General features: G+C 41.6%; 1 protein-coding gene across 1 annotated transcript in view; it reads left to right on the top strand.

Moving 5' to 3' along the window:
- The window catches only part of SMC1B (structural maintenance of chromosomes 1B), an 85,490-nt gene extending 62,007 nt beyond the window's left edge, over positions 1 to 23,483 (top strand). The window contains exons 16-23 of the mRNA XM_005681216.3: positions 564 to 705; positions 1,786 to 1,931; positions 3,524 to 3,677; positions 7,390 to 7,488; positions 12,870 to 13,026; positions 13,527 to 13,681; positions 21,802 to 21,912; positions 23,349 to 23,483. Coding sequence (XP_005681273.1) covers positions 564 to 705; positions 1,786 to 1,931; positions 3,524 to 3,677; positions 7,390 to 7,488; positions 12,870 to 13,026; positions 13,527 to 13,681; positions 21,802 to 21,912; positions 23,349 to 23,450 — 1,066 coding nt within the window. The 3' untranslated portion in view covers positions 23,451 to 23,483. The remainder of the gene's footprint in view (positions 1 to 563; positions 706 to 1,785; positions 1,932 to 3,523; positions 3,678 to 7,389; positions 7,489 to 12,869; positions 13,027 to 13,526; positions 13,682 to 21,801; positions 21,913 to 23,348) is intronic.

Here is a 24,268-nt window from a genome sequence, read left to right as displayed (position 1 = left end):
CTCCCAAGTTTGGAGTTTGTGAATGAACTACTATTTGAAAAGATTAATTGACTAAATAGAATAAACATATGAATTGTAACTTAAAGAAAAAGATAATAAAACTATAGATTGTGAAGGATTTGAGAAACACATTCATATGCAGTATATAAATCCTGATTCAAACAAACCAGTTTTTTAAAATTAATGAGAATCAGGAAATTTGGCAAAGATAGCACTTTGATATTAAGAATGTTATTATTTCTACCTATAGAAGTTTATGGTTATGTATTAAAAGTCACTTCACTTTCAGAGAAACATTAAAATATTTATTGATGAAATTACATGCTGTCTGAAATTTGCTTTAAATAATTCAGTGATGAGAAGGAGTAATAAGTGGGATTATAGGTAAAACAAGATGAACCATGAATTACTTATTAGGGTTGGGTAATAGCTGTATGGAAATCCATTGCAGTGTTCTTTTTTTAATGTTTGTATTTGAAGTTTTCTATAATAAAAACCAAAAAATTTTTTTTAAATTAAAGGACTTTGTTTACTACTTTTAATGCTTGACTTTATTATACTAGATTAGAATTTGAGAAACAAAAAACTCGGCTTAATATTCAACTTGAATATAGTCGCAGTCATCTGAAGAAGAAACTGAATAAGATTAACACATTAAAGGAAACAATCCAGAAAGGGAGAGAAGACACTGATAACCTGAAGAAGGTAAGTAATGATGCATGACCAAAGTGGCATTGAAATGACGACTTTCTTTGATGTATAAGCATTTGTTGAGTTCCTGAAAAGCTCTAATAGTGATAGAAGGTGGGGAAGGGGTACAGATTTGAGAAATACTTGATGTAAAATCCGCACAGCTTCATGACTTTCTAGATGTTGAGAGCATGGTCCTGAATTCTCACTTGGGTGATTGGTGGATAGGAGGAGAGATTGCTACTGCTAAGTCGCTTCAGTTGTGTCCGACTCTGTGCGACCCCATAGACGGCAGCCCACCAGGCTCCCCCATCCCTGGGATTCTCCAGGCAAGAACACTGGAGTGGGTTGCCATTTCTTTCTCCAGTGCATAAAAGTGAAAAGTGAAAGTGAAGTCGCTCAGTCATGTCTGACTCCTAGCGACCCCATGGACTGCAGCCTACCAGGCTCCTCCGTCCACAGGATTTGCCAGGCAAAAGTACTGGAGTGAGTTGCCATTGCCTTCTCCAGAAGGAAAGATTAAGGAGAGAAAATTCTGGACCTGTGGAGTATGACTTCCCTGTGTGACATCTAAACAGCAATTTCCGACAGGTAGTTAGCAAGTACATGGATAACAGGAGAAGTCTAGGCTGGTTTATGGGAGTAGATTGAATACATTATGTAAATTCAGAGAGTAGGCAGCGAAGAGCAGTGGAGCAAGGATGGAGTTCTGGAAGGAGTGGTTGCCTTGGTTATGAAGACAGCTACGATCCCCAGGGTGTGAGGGGAAAGGAAGTGAGCAAAGTTAAAGTGAAAAGGCTAAAGTTAAAGCCAAGAAGGTAAAGTCTGGTAGGAAGAAGGTTTTCACTGGCAGTGGAAACAGAAGTCAGATGGCAGCAAGCTGGGAAATGAATCCAAAGTGAAAGAGAAAGGTAGGTAGTGATTACCTGGTAGTATAAACAGGAGTGGGTCACATTCTAAAGTGGAGGCTCTGGCAGCATATAGGACAGGGTTTATCTTAGAATGACTGGCATGGTTGTATTAATAATAAAATGACCTGTTGGCCTTACTAATGTAAAAGATGGTAAACCTGTAATGTAAATCATCTCCATACAGGTTGAAGAAAATTGTCTGAAAATTGTGGATGAACTCATGGAAAAACAGCAGCAACTTAAGGATGAATTTGTCACTCAGAATACCAATGTTGAGAAAGTCCAAGCTCAAATTGAAGAGGAACGAAAGAAGTTTTTGGCCATTGATAGGTGATTAAAAAGTTTATCAGAGTTTAAAAAATGTTTACCATCAATTTGAAATTTATTATAGAAGTTTTGTTATTTGAATATGTACCTTTATGTGGCTTTTGGTCTCCTGTTGCATCTATCAAGCATTGCAACTTAGGGGAAAAACCAAGAAAGGTGGTTAGTTGTTTAGAGTGTACAGTACTTTTAAATGAGTAAAAAGAGACCTATACAAAGAGTTCAGTTCAGTTCAGTCGCTCAGTCATGTCTGACTCTTTGCAACCTCATGAACTGCAGCATGCCGGGCCTCCCTGTCGTCCATCACCAGCTCCTGGAGCTTACTCAAACTCATGTCCATTGAGTTGGTGGTGCCATCCAACCATCTCATCCTCTGTCATCCCCTTCTCCTCCTGCCTCCAATCTTTCCCAACATCAGGGTCTTTTCAAATGAGTCATTTCGTCGCATCAGGTGGCCAGAGTATTGGAGGTTCAGCTTCCTTACCATAAATCTCCTTGACACCGGTCCCTTCCTGTTAGGAAGGCCCTGCTAGTGTGTGTGACAGAGCATAGCGAGTGAGGTGTAGAATCTGGAGCCATGCTGCATGGTTCCAGGCCCTAGCTCTGCTGCTTGTATATGGTGCCTTCATTTTCTTATCAGTGAAGTGGGAATGGTAATAGTGCCTACGTCATAGAATAGTCGTAAGGATTAAATGAGTTCATATGGTACTTGGAACAGTATCTGGCATACAGTGAGCATGTATTTGCTATGACGATGATCAGTAGCACTTTGAGTCCACTGGCCTGTTGAACCAGTGACATCTGCTCTCCTGTGTGATTGACACAACCGTAAGTGAACAGGTGCAGTGAGTTATGTTTTTGCTCAAACTCTTGAATATTTCACAATGTTCAAAGTCTTAGTGTTTCAAGATGCTGCCAGAAAATTCTTTGTCTAAGATTTTTGAGTGGAATTAAGTTTGTTTACACATGATTTTTTTTTGGCTCATATTTAATTTAAATAGAACCACATCTCTATCATCAGATTTTTGAAAACCATATAATTCTTAATTTATTTTCTTTTATTTTTAGTCTTCTGGGTCCTCTTTAAAGTCCCCCCTTTTGTTTCAACTGGATTCAACTTGGTTTTTCCCCTCATTAAGATCGAAGGCCTTACATTAGTGGTGGTGATGGTAGTAATAAAGTTAGACTATTAGGTGTGTAATGACTTAATTGGTAAGACATTTACCTTGTTAACAGACACCTTCTCTTGGTTTGAGGTTCTAAAATGTAGAACTTATATTGAGAGAGATACAGCTTGAAAAATTGTACAGATTTAAAACTAAGGTAACTTGGAGAGCACTGTATTGTTGCTAGCCTGATTAAAGTAATAATGTTTATTATTGGAAATGTTCCCTTGGATTAAATAATTATGTTCGTGGCCTTTGTCAGGAGTGTTAAAGTTTAAATTACAAGCATTCATGGACTAACTCTGCAACTTAACAGCACTTGAAAGAAAAAGTATTTTTTTCAAGTAAGTTTATAAACATGTTTTTCTTCCTTGATGGAACTTTATGTAATTAGTAAAATATAATCACTTTTTTATATCTGTGTATTTGCAGGGAAGTGGGAAAATGGCAAAAAGAAGTTGTGATCCTTCAGAGTTCTCTGGAACAGAGTCGGTTAGAGAAGCATAACTTGTTGCTTGACTGCAAAGTTCAAGACATTGAAATAGTTCTTTTGTTGGGGTCGCTGGATGACATCATTGAAGTGGAGGTACTCTAGCAAGTGATTGTAAATATGTGCAGTTGTGTGGAACTTTATGTAGGCCTTTGTCTGCTTAGGCTTCCCTGGTGGCTCAGAGGTTAAAGCGTCTGCCTCCAATGCGGGAGACCCGGGTTCGATCCCTGGGTCGGGAAGATCCCCTGGAGAAGGAAATGGTAACCCACTCCGGTATTCTTGCCTGGAAAATCCCATGGACAGAGGAGCCTGGCAGGCTACAGTCCACGGGGTCGCGAAGAGTCAGACATGACTAAGTGACTTCACTTCACTTCACTTTGTCTGCTTAGTGAAGTTGTAGCCATGCAGATTCTTAGTCTTGTTCTAAAGCTTTATTAGGAGCAGAAGAAACAGCTCGTCTGGGAGGGGAAAAGGGCAAAATGATCCTCATTCCGGAAGACTGGGCACTTTGTATAGCTCTCTTATTTCTCTTGCTAATCCGTATCCTTTTAGCTCCATAGGACCAGTTTCTTACATGTATATAGACACCCAAGAGGAATCAGAACTAAAGCCATGGGAGTCCAGGGGCATTCTGGGGAGGTGGGGTAGCCACAGTCCGTTGCAGGCAGGGGCACATGCCTGATAGCGTGAGCAGTGCTGTACTCTGGGAACACTGTCGGTGGTGTGTGGAGGGATCTTGTTCTGCACCTTCACCAACAACTTGAGGTCCTTTTCAGTAGAAACGTGCTTCACTGAGTCTGTCCAGGTGATGAGAGTGTGGGGAAGGTGATAATAGATACCCAGGGAGTCAGAAGATGAGACTGAAGTCTCCTCATGGTGGACATTTTTCTGTTAGCCTCCTTTGCTTTCTCATCACATTCATACTACACAGTACTCTTGAGGTCAGCGGGCGCTTATATACCCTTTGTTCTGCTGCTCACGTTAGGAAAGATATGACGACATAGTTCAAGAAGAGTATCTTACTATTAGCTAATGCAGAGGATGGTGAACATAGTTCTTTTACCTCTCAAATTATCTTTTAAATCTTTAGTGATCTCTTCCTTGTAGTCCCCCTTCCACCTCCCTCCTCCCCTTTCTGCTTTGTCACCAGTCAGAAATCCGTGCATTTCCCTCCAGTTTCTACTCCAGAAGAGGCGTTCAGTCCTTTGGTTTCTTCAGTATGAAGTAACTGTGAAACAGTTTTTCTCTTGTTGATTTCGACTATTTCTCATAGCGTAATTCTGGTGTTAGATTATACTCAAAAGTCTTTTGCTGGGGGAAGGGGAGAGATTCCCTGGCAGTCTCACTGCCAGGGCCCCCAGTTCAATCTCTGGTCAGAGAACCAATATCCTGTAAGCTGCACAACTAAGCCTGAAAAAGAGTCTTTTTTCTCTGTTTTAGCAGAGATTACATCCCAGATGGAAGGAAAGGAGGAGCCACTTTACTGGCCACAAATGTCATGAGCCCTGCTCAGATGGCTTTAAAGGGGGAATGGGAGGTCAGGGAATAGGACTGAAGTGGAGGATGCCTCCCCTGTGACATGGTCCAGGAATTTGAACACTGTGGAGAACTTAGTATATATTGGCTTTATTTGTTCAGATCAGCTTTCCTCACGTGGCTGCAGCTGTAACCACTAGCTTTGACCAGAGGGGGAGGACACCTCTCTCCTGCCCTCAGTTAGAAAAATCTTGAGGAAGAACTCTAACTGGTTCATTCTGGGTCATGTGTCCACTCTTAAGGGTACAGAAAGAGGGACGGGAGGGTCTGTAACAGAAGAAGTGGATGGAAGCAGAAAAGCAGTACTCAACAATAATATAGAGAGAAATGGAAAGTCTGTTTAAAAGGCTGTAATTTTAGAAGAGGTTTGTCATTGAATATTGTAGAAGCAGCAGCAGCTTTAATGACTGACATCTAAGTAAGTGCTGCTGGTCAAGTACTGCTGCTGCTGCTTTGGTCCTATTGTTTTTCCAGTCAGTGAACTTTCAGAAGTATTCTCCAACATATGTGCCCACCATGAATGTGAAATTATTTACTTGTTTATTAGGGTGAATGACTTTCATATTCATAGTGGGTTATTTCAAAGCAGGTATTAATACCTTAAGCTAGATTAATACTGAATTGTTATCTAGAAAGGGATACTTCTGCTCTACTTTGTGCTGGTCAGACCACATTGGAATATTGCATTTACTTTCTAAAGCATTGATGTTGTCTGAGAGTAAAGTGTCCACGATAGTGAAAAGGCCCAGACTGTGTCATGCTGGGAAGAGAAGTCTTGGGGAATATGGTTATTCCCCTCCAGTAGAAGAAAGTCTGTCACAGAAGACAGAACATCCTTGTTCTTTCTAATCCTCAGGGGGACACTAGCCTTGGGGATGGAGGACAGAGAGTCAGATTTCTTCTACTAGGGAACACTTCCTACTAGAAAGAGGGAAGGCCTCTAGTGGTGAATCCCCTGATTGAAATTTTACAAGTACATCTAGTTGTTGGTGTTTAGTTGCTAAGTCGTGCCTGACTCTTTTGCGATCTCATGGACAGCAGCCATGTAATGAGGGTGATGTACAAGGTCATCTAAAGTCCAAAACAGAAAAGGCATTGTATAAATTGTCCCTTTCCAGAAGGCTGGACAAGGATCACCACATAGAATTAATTGTCTTATGCAATTGTAGGAATAAGGTAGAACTGAGATTTCCCTTCCATGGGACGTCTTCAGACACTGGATGAGTTACCTACATCTGCCAGAATTCTCATAGGAAATTCTTATGTTGTGGGAAAGACTGTACCAGATCACTGGTTCCGAAACCCTACTGTGCACATGAAGCCCCTGGAGACCTTGTTTCCTTGATCACACTTCTAATAGCAAGGTTTTAGGTGACTCATATAGAAGCTTAATACAAAGTACAATGTTGAATCATAAATAGTAGTTGTAAGATTCGAGGGTTCAGTGTTACCCTTTGTGTTCAAATTCCCCTTCTGCGTGAACCGTTTTAGTGTAAATATATTATGTAACATGTGGACTTACTTCCAAAAGTAGTTCTATTGGTTTGTTTCAGGTGAGAACATCTGTAAAAGAGTGAGCACAGGGTTTTCTCTTAATTTGTAGGTCATGCTTTTGGTGTCAGCATTACACCAGAAGCCAGCCTGCAGCTGAATAAGTGCTTCTTTACTTGTTCCTTCTTTCCTCCTCTTTCTTTGTTCAGACAGTGACATATATTGACACTGAAATACATGTTTCCAGCGTTGCAGTAGGCACTGAGACTACAGCAGTGAGTGTAACTACCCTAAATCCCTTGCTTCGCATTCTGCTGGGGTAGAGAGAGGCACAGAAACAAAGTGGCAGACGGTAAAATATTCAAGCGTTCAGCAGTGATGTAGGCTAAAGAAAATATAAAGCAGGGAGGGAAGTAAAGAGAATTTGATGCAGAGGCCTTGGATGTCCGGAGAGAAGGCAGCTGGCTAGTAGACGAGGTAAAAGATGAAGAGATACAGATGTGTAGAGGAAGGGTGTCCAGGCAGAGGGCATTTTGCCAGCCCTAAGTGGATGCATACACGGTCTGTTCAAGGAGCCCAGGTTGGTTGGAGCAGGGAGACTAACACCAAGTAAAGTTAAGGGGAAGCTGAAGCCAGATCATTGTGGCCTTGCAGGCCTGCATATGGCTTTTTTATCTTCTAATCTGAGTGAGGTGGCCATCAACTGGAGGACTTGGGACAGACACATGAGTAGAGAGCACCATTTTCAGATAACAAGGTAAGGGCTTCGTGTGTTTTTCAGTTGGGAACTGAAGCAGAAGGTACCCAGGCAACCACTGATATATACGAGAAAGAAGCAGCCATTGAGGTGGACTACAGCTCTCTCAGAGAGGATTTGAAGGTAACTGAAAGAGTTCTGTTATGACTAACTTATGGTAATATTGAATATTTAAATCCTATAGAATAATTTTTAGATGACAGAGCATAGTTTAGGGGGGTAAGTATATTTCCTAATAGTTTTTAAAGAAATAGTATAAACAGATTGCATATAAAATGCTTAAAACATTTAAAGTGTTTATATCAGCATTTCTCACTCTAGTCTGTAGAATACCGATACCATGAAAGACCTTGTCGAAGAAGAAAAGTTTCTGCCAGTATTTTGAGAGGCTGTTCCCTTCTTGAGGATTCACAATGAATAAAAAAAGTCATTGAAAGGTCCTGAAACACACAAAAGTAGCCAACACAGTCCAGCATTCTGAATCACCCTGTCGGCGTCTCAGTGCAGTACCTCAGGAAGTGACAAGTTCTTCCTAGTAGCAGAGCACAGACCAGAAATCCAGTTTCATGGTCTCCTTAATTTAATACCTCTGACTCTGTTTCTGTTACCCCTGTAACCATATGTTGCTCTGTGTTTTGATTTTGTCCTGAAGCTGCTTCTTGTATGAGGGCAAAATGACTGTGGCCTTTCTTGCCTTCCAGCCAACACAACCACAACCCTCAGAGAAGAGAGAGTGCCTTTTGTAGTGGTGCTATTCTTAAGATTGAAGAAAAGCTTTTCCACAGAGGTCCAACAGTTGTCCTCTCATCACAGTGTCCTGAATTGGGTCACATGTTCACTCCTGATCAGTCACTGTAGGAGTGGGATGGACTTAGCTTAGGCCAGGCAGGGTTCATGGGCCCTATGAGGGAGACATGGCCAAACCTGGGCTTTGTTAGAAAGGAAGAAATGGAGAATGGATGTCAAGTAGCAATAACTACCACATCTTTTTAGTTCATGTTTTTAATATTAATACATTTTGTTAGATTTATTGAGTTCTTTTATTGTTAATTGTGGTGCTTTGGGAAATCAGAAAATAACCTCTTATCTATTTTATAGTCTGTTCAGTGCTTTCATATTTAATAAGTCCTTCCCTACAACATTACTCAGTAACTATAAATATTCTCTTCCTGTTAATGATTTTTTCTTTCCCTATTTAATTTATCTGAAATTTATTTTTATATATAGTATGAGGTAAGAATCTGTTTCTTAAAAGGTATATAAGTTAACCACTTTACTCAGCATCTTCTAAAAAATTCTTTCCTCCAATGAATTAAAACACACCTTTATCAGATGTTAAATAACGCCTCTACGGGGTCAAGAAAGTTTTCCTGGAAGGTAATGCCTGCTGCACTTTTTCCCTTCTCTCCTTACTCAAGTTAGTTCTGCTCATGGTTTAGGTTCTAGTTTAAATGTTACCTCCAACTGAGCTATTTAAAATCCTAAAAGATGATGTTGTTAAAGTGCTGCACTCAATATGTTAGCAAATTTGGAAAGCTCAGCAGTGGTCACAGGATTGGCAAAGGTCAGATTTCATTCCAGTCCCAGGGGAAGGCAGTGCCAAAGAATGTGCAAACTACCATACAATTGTGCTTATTTCACCTGCTAGCAAAGTCACACTCAAAATCCTTCAAGCTAGGCTTCAGAAGCACGGGAAGATATTAAGAAGAGGTAGCAAGAATACACAGAAGAACTATACAAAGAAGATCTTCACGACCCAGATAATCACAATGGTATGATCACTCACCTAGAGCCAGACATCCTGGAATGTGAAGTCAAGTGGGCCTTAGGAAGCATCACTATGAACAAAGCTAGTGGAGGTGATGGAATTCCAGTTGAGCTGTTTCAAATCCTAAAAGATGATGCTGTGAGAGTGTTTCATTCAATATGCCAACAAATTTGGAAAACTCAGCAGTGGCCACAGGACTGGAAGAGGTCAGTTTTTATTCCAGTCCCAAAGAAAGGCAATGCCAAAGAATGTTCAAACTACCACACATTTGCACTCATCTCACATGCTAGTAAAGCAATGCCCCAAAATCTCCAAGCCAGGCTTCAACAGTACATGAACTGTAAACTTCCAGATGTTCAAGCTGAATTTAGAAAAGGCAGAGGGAGTTGGTGATGGACAGGGAGGCCTGGCGTGCTGCAATTCATGGGGTCACAAAGAGTCGGACACAACTGAGCGACTGAACTGAACTGAGAGGAACCAGAGGTCAAATTGCCAACATCTGCTGGATCATGGAAAAAGCAAGAGAGTTCCAGAAAAACATCTATTTCTGCTTTATTGACTATGCCAAAGCCTTTGACTGTGTGGATCACAACAAACTATAGAAAATTCTTAAAGAGATGGAAATACCAGACCACCTGACCTGCCTTTTGGGAAATCTGTATGCAGGTCAGGAAGCAACAGTTAGAACTGGACATGGAACAGCAGACTGGTTCCAAATAGGAAAAGGAATATGTCAAGGCTATATATTGTCACCTTGCTTATTTAACTTAGATGCAGAGTACATCATCTGAAATGCTGGGCTGGATGAAGCGCAAGCTGGAGTCAAGATTGCCCAGAGAAATATCAATAACCTCAGATATGCAGATGACACCACCCTTATGGCAGAAAGCAAAGAAGAACTAAAGAGCCTCTTGAAGAAAGTGAAAGAGGAGAGTGAAAAAGTTGGCTTAAAACTCAACATTCAGAAAACTAAGATGGCATCTGGTCCCATCACTTCATGACAAATAGACAGGGAGACAGTGGAAACAGTGAGAGACTTTATTTTGAGGGGTTCCAAAATCACTGCAGATGGTGATTGCAGCCATGAAATTAAAAGATGCTTACTCCTTGGAAGAAAAGCTATGACCAATCTAGACAGCATATTAAAAAGCAGAGACATTACTTTGCCAACAAAGGTCCATATAGTCAAGGCTATGGTTTTTCCAGTAGTCATGTATGGATGTGAGAGTTGGACTATAAAGAAAGCTGAGCGCTGAAGAATTGATGCTTTTGAAGTGTGGTGTTGGAGAAGACTCTTGAGAATCCCTTGGACTGCAAGGAGATCCAACCAGTCCATCCTAAAGGAAATCAGTCCTGAATATTCATTGGAAGCTGAAATTCCAATACTTTAGCTACCTGATGTGAAGAACTGACTCATTGGAAAAGACCCTGATGCTGGGAAAGGCAGGAGAGGGGGACAACAGAGGATGAGATAGTTGGCATCACCAACTCAATGGACACGAGTGTGAGTAAACTCCAGGAGTTGGTGACGGACAGGGAAGCCTGGCGTGCTGCCGTCCGTGGGGTTGCAAAGAGTTGGATATGACTGAGCGACTGAACTGATTAGATCATAGGAAAGGCAAAGGAATTCCAGAAAAAAACCTACTTCTGCTTCATTGAGTATGATAAAGCCTTTGACTGTGTGGATCACAACAGACTGAAACAATCTTAAAGAGATGGAAATACCAGACCACTTTACTTTTCTCCTGAGAAACCTGTATGCGGAACAAGAAGCAACAGGTAGAACCAGCCGTGGAACAATGGACTTGTTCGAAATTGGGAAAGGAGTACTTCAAGGCGGTATATTGCCACTCTGCTTATTTAACTTCTGTGCAGAGTACATCATGTGAAATGCCAGGCTGGATGAATCACAAGCTGGAATCAAGATTGCTAGGAGAAATATTAAGCTCAGATATGCAGATGATACCACTCTTATGGCAGAAAGTGAAGACAAACTCAAGAGCCTCTTGATAAAGGTGAAAGGAGAGTGAAAAGCAGGCATAAAACTCAACTTTCAGAAAACGAAGATCATAGCATCTAGACCCATCACTTCATGGCAAATAGAAGGCGGAAAAGTGGAAACAGTGACAGATTTTCTTTTCTTGGGCTCCAAAATCACTGTGAATGATGAGTGCAGCCATGAAATTAAAAGACACTTGCTCCTTGAAAAAAAAAAAGCTATGAAAAACTTAAAATGTTAAAAAGCAGAGACAACACTTTGCCAACAAAGGTTTGTATAGTCAAAGCTATGGTTTTTCCAGTAGTGATGTATGGATTTGCAAGTTGGACCATAAAGAAAGCTGAACACCAAAGAATTGATGCTTTTAAATTGTGGTGCTGAAGAACAGTTTTGATAGTCCTTTGGACTGCAAGGAGATCAAACCAATCAATCTAAAGGAAATCAACCCAGAATATTCGCTGGAAGAACTGATACTGAAACTCCAATACTTGGGCCACCAGGTGCCAAGAGTTGACTCATTGGAAAAGACCCTGATGCTGGGAAAGATTAAGGGCAGGAGGAGAAGGGGGCTGCAGAGGAGGAGATGGTTGGATGGCATCATGGATTCAATGGACATGAGTTTGAGCAAACTCTAGGAAATAGTGAAAGACAGGGAAGCCTGGCGTGGTGCATTTCATGGGGTTGCAAAGAGTTGGACATGACTTAATGACTAAACAACAACCACCAGATGGGCTGGATCCCTTCTGCTGCCCCATAGTACTCACGCTTACCTGGTGGAGGGCTTCATACTGTTGTCAACGCCAGTTTGCATGTCTGACTTCCCTGTTAGCTCTTTAAGGGCAAGGACAGAGTAGTTTTCATCATTGAATCCTTATACATAGTAGATGATCGATATTCTTTAATGAACGAGTGTATGTCCATTGACAGATGAATGGATACAGAAATTGTGGTACATATATACTATGGAATATTACTCTGCTATTAAAAAGAACATATTTGAGTCAGTCCTAATGAGTTGGATGAAGCTAGAGCCTGTTATACAGAGTGAAATAAGTCGAAAAAGATAAATATTGTAAATTAATGCCTACATATGAAATCTGCAATTATGCTACTGATGAATCTATTTGCAGGGCAGCAGTGGAGACGCAGACATAGAGAAAAGGCTTGTGGACACAGTAGGGGATGGAGAAGGTGGGGTGACTTGAGAGAGTAGCATGGAAATGTACATATTACCATATGTAAAACAGATAGCCGGTGAGAATTTGCTTTGTGACACTGTGCTCTGTGACAGGCTAGAGGGGTGGGATGGGGAACAAGATGGGAGGGAGGGTTCAAGAGAGAGGGCACATATGAATACCTGTGGCTGACTCATGTTGATTTATGGCAGAAACCAGCACAGTATTATAAAGCAATTATCCTCCAATTAAAAAAATTTTAAAAAGAAGCGATTACATGAATTGTTTATTTTTTTAGCCAGATTGAGAAATACGAAGGTGAAGCATGTTCCAAGAGGGCAGCATCCATGATGCCTGAGCTATGAAAGGGCACAGCCAACCCAGGAAGCCACAGTAGCGCCCCAGACCGCACTGGAGGCTCAGAGAGGGCTGCCAGGGCCGGCAGGGCTGGGTGCAGAGCGAGGGAAACAGGGGCCATACCCTCAAGGGCCCTGTGCCTACTCACCTCAGCACTTAGGGTCTAAGTGGCATGCTAATCATTGCTGTTCTTTGCCAATAACAGGCTCTCCAATCTGATAAAGAAATTGAGGCCCAGCTTAGACTCCTGCTACAACAAGTAGCTTCCCAAGAAGATATCCTGTTGAAGACAGCGGCCCCAAACCTAAGAGCCATGGAGAACCTGAAGACTGTCAGAGACAAGTTTCAGGAGTCCATAGATGGTGAAGTTAAACTTTAGTTGGTAGCAAGATATATTTGTTGGTATTAGGGGTTTTGATTTCTGTAACATTTACCAATAATCCCCCCTGAACTGTACCTTTGTTTTGATTATATATATATTTTTTTCTTCTGTTATCTTATAGTAATGTACTTTTAATGCTGAATTATTAATTTCTTCCTTTTTGAAAAGAGTTTTGCTTTAATTTAAAAACAGGGGTATTGGTTATTTTTGAACAGTGTCTTCATAGCAGCACAAGAGGCATATTGGATACTCTGCTGTAATTTGTTATTATTGCTTAAAAATGAGCCCTACCCAGAAAAGGGGTCATCAATTTTAATAGTCATTTTCTTGGACTTAATAATAGCTGAGATGTTTTGAAGGTAGACTTAATTCAAGATGGCCAAACTCAAAATCTAGCTTAAAAATTGTTTTATGCTTTAAAGTTGAAATAAGAAAAGCCCTTGGTGATCTCCAAAATAAAGAACACTGATTCTCTCTTAGCTTTTGAGGCCAGCAGAAAGGAAGCCAGAATATGTAGGCAAGAGTTTGAACAGGTGAAAAAAAGGAGATACGATCTTTTCAACCAGTGTTTTGAGCACGTCTCAATCTCAATCGATCAAATCTACAAGAAGCTCTGCAGAAACAACAGTGCCCAAGTATGTATTTCTCACCCTCAAATATGAGTAGGAACTTTGTGTTATTTGTGTTGTTTTTCTTTAATGGTGGTAAATCACCATCACGCTCTCTTGAGTGACCCACTTAACTGGGTAAAGTCAGCTCATGAAAATTGGTTATCACCGTGCCCTGTGTTCTAGGTCTAGTCAGCCTGGCAAGTCAAAATCTCTGGTCCTGCTTCTTTATCTGCACAATGAGTGGGTTAGATCATCTGGTTTCCAAGTTCTCTTTCAGTCTGGAATTCTGTGATCTGCACTAATTTGACTTTGTAGAACTGTTAGTGGTCTCTGCAGTAGAGTTAGGGTAATGTAGGGGAAAGAGGTTGATGTGGGGTCTGTGGAGAGGGAAGGAACTAGAGGCAGGGTTCAAGTCTAGACACGCCCCTTGTCGTATCGGTCTTTCCATTCCGTGATCAGTATCCGCAGCAAATACTCTGCAGTTGGACATGGACAAAAGATGTAGACCAGGTCATATATATTTGAGTTTCCCTCTTTCTCTCGGTATTCTTTTATGACTGACGTAATCTTGAATCACATACTTAGAATTTCAACCAAAAATAACTTTGTTGTGGTGGTGGTGGTGTTTTTAATAAATTTAATTTTAACTGGAGGCTAATCACTTTACAATATTGTAGTGGTTTTTGCCATACATTGACATGAATCAGGCATGGGTGTACATGTGTCCCCCATCCTGAACGCCCCTCTGACCTCCCTCCCCATCCCATCCCTCAGGGTTGTCCCAGTGCACCAGCTTTGAGTGCCATGCCTCAAACTTGGACTAGTGATCATTTCACATATGGTAACATACATGTTTTAATGCTGTCCTCTAAGATCATCCCACCCTCGCCTTCTCCCACAGAGTCCAAGAGTCTATTCTTTGTATCTATGCGTCTTTTGCTGTCTCACATATAGGGTCATCGATACCATCTTTCAAAATTTCATATATATGCATGACTTCCCTGGTGGCTCAGATGGTAAAGCATCTTGCTTACAATGTGGGAGACCTCGGTTTGATCCCTGGGTCGGAAAGATACTCTGGAGAAGGAAATGGCAACCCACTCCAGCACTCTTGCCTGGAAAATCCCATGGATGGAGGAGCTTGGTAGGCTACAGTCCATGGGGTCGCAAAGAGTCTGACACAACTGAGTGACTTCACTTTCACTTTCATACTGTATTGGTGTTTTTCTTTCTGACTTACTTCACTCTATATAATAGGCTCCAGTTTCATCCACCTCATTAGAATTGATTCATATGTGTTCCTTTTAATAGCTGACTAATAATTTTCCATTGTGTATATGTACCACAGCTTTCTTACCCATTCGTCTGCTGCTGGACATCTAGGTTGCTTCCATGTCCTGGCTATTATAAACAGTGCTGCGATGAACATTGGGGCACACTTGTCTCTTTCAATTCTGGTTTCCGTGGTGTGTATGCCCAGCAGTAGGATTGCTGGGTTGTATGGCAGTTCTATTTCCAGTTTTCTAAGGAATCTCCACACTGTTCTCCATAGTGGCTGTACTAGTTTTCATTCCCACCAACAGTGTAAGAGGGTTGCCTTTTCTCCACACCCTCTCCAGCATTTATTGTTTGTAGACTTTTTGATAGCAGCCATTCTGACCGGTGTGAGATGGTAACCTCATTGTGGTTTTGATTTGCATTTCTCTGATAATGAGTGATGTTGAGCATCTTTTCATGTGTTTGTTAGCCATCTCTATGTCTTCTTTGGAGAAATGTCTGTTTAGTTCTTTGGCCCATTTTTTGATTGGGTTGTTAATTTTTCTCATATTGAGCTGCATGAGCTGTTCATATATTTTTGAGATTAATTCTTTGTCAGTTGCATCGTTTGCTATTCTTTTCTCCCATTCTGAAGGCTGTCTTTTCACCTTGCTTATAGTTTCCTTCATTGTGCAAAAGCTTTTAAGTTTAATTTGGTCCCATTTGTTTATTTTTGCTTTTATTTCCATTACTCTGGGAGGTGGGTCATAGAGGATCCTGCTGTGATTTATGTCAGAGAGTGTTTTGCCTATGTTTTCCTCTAGGAGTTTTATAGTTTCTGGTCTTAAGATCTTAATCCAAAAATTAACTTATTTTTTATAAAGTAAGACTATAAGAAACCTCTTAACTCCTTGAGGGCAGGATTCTTCTCTGTTCCTATAGAACTTGACCCATAATAGGTGTTCAGTAAAGATTTGATGAAAGGACCAGTGGAAGAATTGGATGAAGGCTGTTTTAGTAAGACTGCAGCGTATGCTTCTGAACTATGAACAGAAGACCGATGGGAAGATCTTATCTTTTATGTGTGTTAGAATGTTTTCCCTGTACTCCCTATCCAGTGAACCTTGTTATCTCTGATTACAAGTAGAGCTGAATACATTATTTACAAGTATTGGTATATTTTTCCATCAAATGGAGAAAAACATAACCAATAGTATTTTGCGGTTCCAAGTTGAACTTTACTAATAGCTTTTTTGTTACTGCTAAATAAATACCATGTGTTTCAGGCATTTCTTAGCCCAGAGAACCCAGAAGAGCCTTACTTGGAGGGAATTAGCTATAACTGTGTGGCCCCAGGCAAACGGTTCATGCCGATGGATAACTTGTCCGGGGGGGAGAAGTGCGTGGCAGCACTGGCACTCCTGTTCGCTGTGCACAGGTACGGTCACAGTGAGCCCTCTGACCCTGCATCAGGGCAGAGAGCAAATGGCCCTTGCTACCGACAGTCTACTGATTGCTTGTCTTTATGCAGCGTATGTCATACAAAACTGTTGTTTTCAGCCAGACAGTTCAGGTTATGGTATAGGCCTGTAATAATTTAGACAGCAAATTTAAGAGAGAATTCAGTCTTTGACAGATTTTTATTCAATTTGTTATTATCAAAAGTTACCAATGTCCAGCTTAATCGAAAAGAAAGGAGAAAAGGGGGTAGCAAATGGCCAGATTTGAATTCAAGATTGCAAAAAAAACAATTCCAACAACAAATCCAAACAAAATAAAAACAGCTAACTTTTATGTTATTTTCCTAGTCCACATTCAGAGATCTGCTATTTAGTAAGGAATGTTAGACAAAGTATTTCTTCTGAAAAAAAAAAAAGTTTAACCTCCTCATTTCCACTGATGGTGGTGACATTTGTGTTTGTAAAATAAATCACAGGAAAGATGTTAGCAAAAATTAAAGCAATTAACTTTTCAACGTTCAAAGCACTAGATGAAGAACTATGGTATGGATAATAGAGCCTCTCTATTTTCATGATCATAAAGATCAACACAAGTTTTACAGCCGTTTGTTACTGGTCTCAAGAAGGAAAAAGAATTGGTGATGATAGGAAAGCGAAAGAAGATGCCACCAATGCAGGAAGACTTTGAGAGACGGAGGAGGCAGGGACTTGAACAGGAGCCTGTGTGGAATGAATCTTAGCAGAACACTATTCCTGGGTGTCACCCCCATCCATTTATTCAGCAGATATTTGTTAAACATTTACTGTGTCGAGTGGTGTTAATGGGCATAGGAGACACTGCAGTGAAGAAAACAAATACCCTGCCTCAGAGAGACTTAATTTTAGTTGGGGAAGACAGATGATGAATAAGGCGTATTAGGAAACTAATTCTCTAATATAGAGACCATTAGAAAATGACAGATGCTATAGAGACAAAGGAGGCAATGGCAATAGTAACAGGCAAGGGTTTGCAATATTAAAAAGTCTTCTGGGAAGGGCTTTTTGAAAGGGTAATATTTGAGCAAAGATTTGAAGAAATTAAGGGGTCAGGTCACATGGGTGGGGTGTTCTAGAGGAGAGTTCTAGGGGAAAATATTCTAGACATAAGAAATGAGTGCAAAGGAAAGCGCTGAGGCCAGAGTGAGCCTGGTGCCTGTAGAGAACAGACTGTCTGCAGCAGCAGCAGCCGCAGGGTTAGGGAGCTATGGTAGCAATCAGGGCGGAAGATGGTGGCGGTTCGGACCAGCGTGGGAGCAGACACAGTGTGGGGTAGGAGGGAGCCTAATCAACTTAGAGGGATAAGAGCTGCCATTAACTGAACTGGAGAGGAGCACAGGAGGGGTGGGTTTGAGGGTAGGTGAAAACTTTGATTTTGCTTGAGTTTGAGCAGACACCCACGTGGAGCTGAGTAAGCCACTGGACCAGTGAGGCAAGGGTTTGAGAAGTCACAACTGTCAGTAGAAGTGTGAGAGCATTCCATCTATGAATGATACTTAAAACATCGAGAGCAGATGAAATCATCAAAGAAGCTAGTTAGATAGAAGAGTGCTCTGATCACTGAGCCACAAAGGCACCGCAGTGTCAAGAAGTTAAGAGATTGTGGAGTTGGCAGAAGGGACTGGGGCCTGGAGCAGTGGGTGGGGCAGGGAGTGGACCATGGTGTCCTGGACATCAGAGGAAGTTGGGGAGGACCGCCCTGGTTCCATCCCCCTTCCTTTGAAGGGATGTGGACTGGGAATTGAGCGTTGTATTTATCGACATAGAGGCCATTGGTGACCTAGACAAAGGCATACGAAAGGACACGTTTTATTTATTCTGAATATTCTTAGTCCTGTCCTCCAAGTCTCGCAAAACAAAGTTGTAACTGTCTTGATTGTAATTTTTTTCTAGTTTTCGGCCTGCTCCATTCTTTGTTTTAGATGAAGTAGATGCAGCCCTGGACAATACTAACATTGGCAAAGTAAGTTCCTTTTTGATTTAACTTCCAGTACAGTGTTTACAATTCAAGAGTCAGGATGCAGTCAGAAGGCAATTTACCCTGAACAAACATAGTTTGATAGTTGCTGTATAAAAGCAAAATCTAAGTTAAAAATCTAAAAATAAGATGCTTCAGGGTAGTAGTTTTCACTCAGGGTTTAGGGGACTCAAGTAAGGGTTACTGTGCTGGACCCACAGCACTGCTGCTGAGTGACTTGCTTTTCCCCAAATCTAGGTATTGGGACCTAGAGGGTCCTTAAAAGTAGACCACATGGCAAATAGGACCAAATTAGTTGTTTACTGCTGCTAAGTCGTTTCAGTCGTGTCTGACTCTGTGCGACCCCACAGACGGCAGCCCACCAGGCTCCCCCGTCCCTGGGATTCTCCAGGCAAGAACACTGGAGTGGGTTGCCATTTCCTTTGCCAGCGCATGAAAGTGAAAAGTGAAAGTGAAGTCGCTCAGTCGTGTCCGACTCCCAGCGACCCCGTGGACTGCAGCCTACCAGGCTCCTCCGTCCATGGGATTTTCCAGGCAAGAGTACTGGAGTGGGGTGCCGTTTAATAAAGTCCAAAATAACATATCTAAATAAAATTCCAAAGGAATTAAAGTTCAAAATTTAGCTCCCCTTCATTTATTAAAATGTCTCCAGTCAGTTAGTGCATTTGCACATAATCCTGTTTTCAGTATTTGAGACCACAAGGGAACTAAGGACACAACTGAAAATCAGTCTTAAAGATCCGCCTGTGACAGACTCTCAGACGTCTCAGCCATCTTGACTGTAAATTTCGGACTTGATTGGAAGGGTGACCACAGGATGGAGGCAAACGCTGGCAGCCCCATCACTGCCCAGGCTGGGGCGGCCCCATCCTGCAGAGATCCTGGGCCGTGGTCCTATTGCCAGAGCCATCCATTTTTGGAAGGAGACGAATTAAACTCCTGGTTTTGATTCTAGGTTCATCAGCCTTCCAGAAGTGACTGGACTTTGCAATTATAGCTGTTTATAAGGAGGCTGCCCTGGTCGTTGGAGAAGGAAATGGCAACCCACTCCAGTATTCTTGCCTGGAGAATCCCAGGGACAGAGGAGCCTCGTGGGCTGCCGTCCACAGGGTCGCACAGAGTCAGACAGGACTGAAGTGACTTAAGAGCAGCAGCAGCAACAGCTCTGGTCATGCTTACAGAGAAGGTCTCTAGTAATTTGTTAGGTTGGCATTCTGGGTTATACTTTAGTCTTACAAACTTGGTTACTGAGTCCAACCCTGAGAGGTGTATTGAGTCTTGGGCACCACCCTGAGTCTCTGCAGCTGACCTCCCTTTCTCTCTCTCTGTTGAGCCTCTTGTGTGATCCTGGAAGACGCAGGGACTTTCCAGGAGCTGCAGCCCAGGGTAATTTCTGGTGGGAGCAGTGTCATCTTCCAGCATTTCCAGGCTGTATTCATCTAATCCAGCTCTCTCTAGGGCCTTGCTGTGTGAACATGTCACTGCATACATAAGAACAGCACATGGGGGCCACACCCACAGAAGCTAGGAGCTAAATCCAGAGCCCCCTGAACCTTGTAGAGAACAGGCCAGAGCCACGTTCTGTGACCTGCTGGAGATGTCGGGATGGCTGGGAAAAGGAAACAGGAATAGAGAGAGTCTTGATTCATCTCTCTGGAATGCCAGCCAGTCTGCATCAGCTGCTTGGACTCCGAGGCCTGACTCATTTGGGAGAATTTCCCCTCAGGAGGTTAATTTTAGCACTTTGTATCCCCTATCCTTTGTGTGGGGGGCGGGGGTGGCTCTATCACTGTGGACTTCAGACATTCCCCTTCTCTTTGAAGGGGAACTGAAGTGTATTCCATTGTTGTTTAGTCAGTTGTGTCTGACTCTTTTGTGACCCCATGGACTGTAGCCTACCAGACTCCTCTGTTCTTGGGATTTTCCAAACAAGAATACTGGAATAGGTTGCCATTTCCTTCTCCAGGATCTTCCTGAACCAGGGATCAAACCCACATCTCCTGCATTAGCAGGCAGATTTTTTTACTGCTAAGTCACCAGGGAAGCCCAAGGTATCCATGTGAAAATGAAGTCGCTCAGTCGTGTCCGACTCTTTGTGACACCATGGACTGTAGCCTACCAGGCTCCTCCATCCATGGGATTTTCCAGGCAAGAGTGCTGGAGTGGATTGCCATTTCCTTCTCCAGGGGATCTTCCCGACCCAGGAATCAAACCCGGGTCTCCCACATCGCAGGCAGACGCTTTACCGTCTGAGCCACCAGGGAAGCCGAAGGTATCCCTATCTTTTAGCAAAATTTAGATGTTTGTATTAGTGGAATCTTAAAGAACTAGGTCTTATTTAGTACTCTTTTCTATTGGCACCTATCCTATGTACTAAAAACCTCTTAATTTCCAGTTTCCCTTTGAGATTTACATTCCCGGCACCCCACTGCTGAATTGAGTATGAGCATGATGTAATATGAGCAACTGTGAAGGAGCTTCCACTCCAACTTGTGGTTAGGGTACCCAACCCTTATCACACGTGACTCCTAGCAAAATGCATGCCTTGCATTTTTGCATCCTGTCTCCTCTTCCATTCTGTCATCACCCTAAGACTTTTTAAAGACCTGTCTCACAGCGGCTACCATTGCTTCTAATGGGGGAGTTCCTTCCATGAATTCAGCCTCTTAGCCTGAAGCATTTTCTCCCTCTCATCATTCACCTCAACTGCTGACTCATTTCCTCAACTGAAGCTGCCATTCCTGCTTCCAAAATATGTCCTTCATTTCTTGAGTGCAGTCAGGAGAAGACATACTGTAAGCTTGCAGAGAAATCCAGGGTGTTGGCAAGTAATTGTTAAAACTGTAGTTTGAGTCCAAATTGTTCTTCATAATTTTCCAAGTTCTGAGTAGTCTGTGCACCAAGACCCATTTCTTTGCAGTCTATCTTGTTCTTATTCTCATTCCTTGGAATTAAGTCTTTGAGTTTCCCTCTAACCAAATGAGTTGATTATGGATTATGAATATATATATAATTGCCATATTTTTCTCATCTTAAGGCTTTGATGGCAAGATAGGAAGTTGGAAGTTTAAATACCACCCTTTACCCTAGAAATATCTGAGTGGTAGTTTTATTGTCAAGATTGATTGCCTATTCACATCATGGTATCTCAAGTTAAGAGTTTTATTCTTAAAAATATTCTTCCAAGTTTTCAATCATAGATTTAATGAGCCTTATATATATTTTTTTACTAACCTCTTATTTTACAGTCTGTTTCCATTTCTATAGTGGATTTATTGAGTTTACAGAAAGAGAAGTAAGTGCCTCGTCACCTAAAATGGGCAGATTCAGAGACCTGCAGAATCTGTCCTCAAAGCCCCCAAAAAGGAGGCCTTTGCTTACTGATGAAACATATGCTTTCTGTTTCCTCCCAGGTGTCAAGTTATATTAAAGAGCAAACTCAGGAACAGTTTCAGATGATAATCATTTCCCTCAAAGAGGAGTTCTATTCCAAAGCTGATGCACTGATAGGCATCTATCCAGAGGTAAAGATAAAACAGATAAAGTCACCTTATAGTGTGTCCTGACACCACAAGTTCCTAGTATACTGTTTGATTTCTGCAGTTTATTAACATAGGCCTAAATATTTTTTAGTCAAATGAGACTTCATAGTAACTGCTTAGATATTTTTCTATGGCAATACAGAGAAATTTAAGTTGTATTTTAAGTGAAAAAGCAAATAGAAAACTGTACAACATAAGTATAATTTTGTTTTTAAAACAATAGTGCACATTAACTTACACAAACTGTTGATATTATCTTCCATATTTTTATGTTTGAATGTTTTAGCAACAACAAACGCACTGTTGTAGAACTAACAAGGAACCATTTATCCTCCAAAACTACTAAAAGAAAAAACAAAGAATTTGACAGAGTTCCAAGTTGTATAGTAATTTCTGTAATTCAGTTTCTTAAGCCATTGGAAGTCCTTAGCTGAGCTAATGGAGCAGAGCAACTGATTCAGATCATTCAGTTCTTGGACAATTAGGTTTTACTTCCTGAGTTTTCCTTTAAGATAAAAATTAAAGCAACTGTACTCCAATAAAAATTAATTTTTAAAAAAACTGAAAAAAAAAAAAGCTAAGATTAAAAATAAATTTCCCTTCCTGTGCCTAGATAATGTCAGGGGGTCACTGGAAGAGAACTGGAAGTTCTCACTGCCAGTGTAGGGGAGGGGTGAACTCTTCAGGGGTGAGCCTAGGTCTCAGCTGGGCCCTGTCAGCCACACCAGACAGGTCATTAATGTGCATCGTGCGCACACATGGGCACACCTAGCAGTGAGTAACTCAGAGGGGGCAAGAACTTGGACTTGTAAGCCAACCCTAGGCTAAAATAAGCAAAAGGGCCTTGGGGCTTCTGGGAAGGGAAGGCAAGCAATGGGACAGTGAGCTGAGAAAGCACAGTAAACAAGGACTGTTCAGTCAGATCTGCTCTGCTGATTCGAGTCTTCTCCACTGAGGAAGAGTTCAAAGTGGAAAGTATGTCACCTTTTACAAAGATGTAAATTTCCTTTACAAAAGGGAAACTTGTGCTCAGCTTTTAGAGTTTCTCCTGTACCTGCTGGTTCTCAGTAGCCTCTAGCTAATAGCAGTCCACATGCAAAAGAGGCATATTTCTGGGTGGCATATTCTGGTGCGTTCAGTTCAGTTCAGTCGCTCAGTCGTGTCCGACTCTCTGCAGCCCCATGAATTGCAGCACGCCAGGCCTCCCTGTCCATCACCAACTCCCAGAGTTCACCCAAAATCTGGCACCCTTACCAAAAACAAAACATAAAGCTGATGGAAATGTAGAAGTAACACCTTCTCGGAAGGCTATAAGGAGGTTCCTTTAAGACGCAAATCCAGACTCACCAATAGCTCTCTACATCTAATAGCACTTGCTCTCTACTGAAGCTGGCTTCTACCTATCTTTTCTGTTTCAGCACGACGAGTGCATGTTCAGCCGAGTTTTGACCCTAGATCTTTCTCAGTATCCAGATACTGAAGGCAGAGAAGGCAGCAGGAGACAGCGCAAGCCCCACTAGGGCCTCGAGTGCCCTCGAGCCGGGAGCAGTCACACAGTGCCCAGGCCAGTCCGTTTAGCTCAGACCCAGACTGCTTCTGGAGCAAAAGCTAGGCGGCCTGTGTGCCATTTGTGGAAAAGCTTGACTGTTACAGGTAAAGATACTGCAGCTCACGTCCGTTAAGGAGTGTCCAGGCCCCACTCCAGTAGGTAATGTGTCCCATGAGAGTCAGCTTTGATTGAGTTTAACAAACCACCACAGTTTAAACTTTTAAACATTTTGAAAGTCGGTCAGAAAATTTTGAATTCTGCATCATCTTTACTCTGATCTTGCCTTGTATGTTTAAGTAATCTTTAAGGGAAACTCATGGTTTTAAATAGTTACAGGGTGTTGAATCTGTTTCATGGAAAGTTATTTCAGAAGAACTGAAGTCAATATTGAAAATGCCAATAAAAAACTCTAATTTCAAATGTCTACAATCTGCAATTTTAGGAACACAAAAAAATTTAAGACAAAATTGAATTATGTCTTCTTCTGTGCCATTTAAATTTCTCTGAATATAATTTCTGTTAAGGAAACACTGAAGAACACAGGCTTTCCCAGTTAACACTGACTTCACAGGGAAACAGTCGTCCTTATCTGTGGGCATCATGTATATCAAAATCCAAGCATGCTCAAATCCCTTACACAGATTGGTGTAATAATATTTGTATATAACCTATGCACATCCTGTCATATACTTCAAATCATCTCTACTATTATTGATAATGCTTAATACAATGTAAATACTATGTAACTTAGTTGCTTGTACACAGCAAACTCAAGTACTGCTTTTTGGA

The sequence above is a fragment of the Capra hircus genome, chromosome 5 (assembly GCF_001704415.2).
Source record: "Capra hircus breed San Clemente chromosome 5, ASM170441v1, whole genome shotgun sequence".
Classification (NCBI taxonomy): Eukaryota; Metazoa; Chordata; class Mammalia; order Artiodactyla; family Bovidae; genus Capra; species Capra hircus.
Note: the sequence above shows the minus strand (reverse complement) of the source record. Positions and strands in the feature narration are given on the sequence as shown.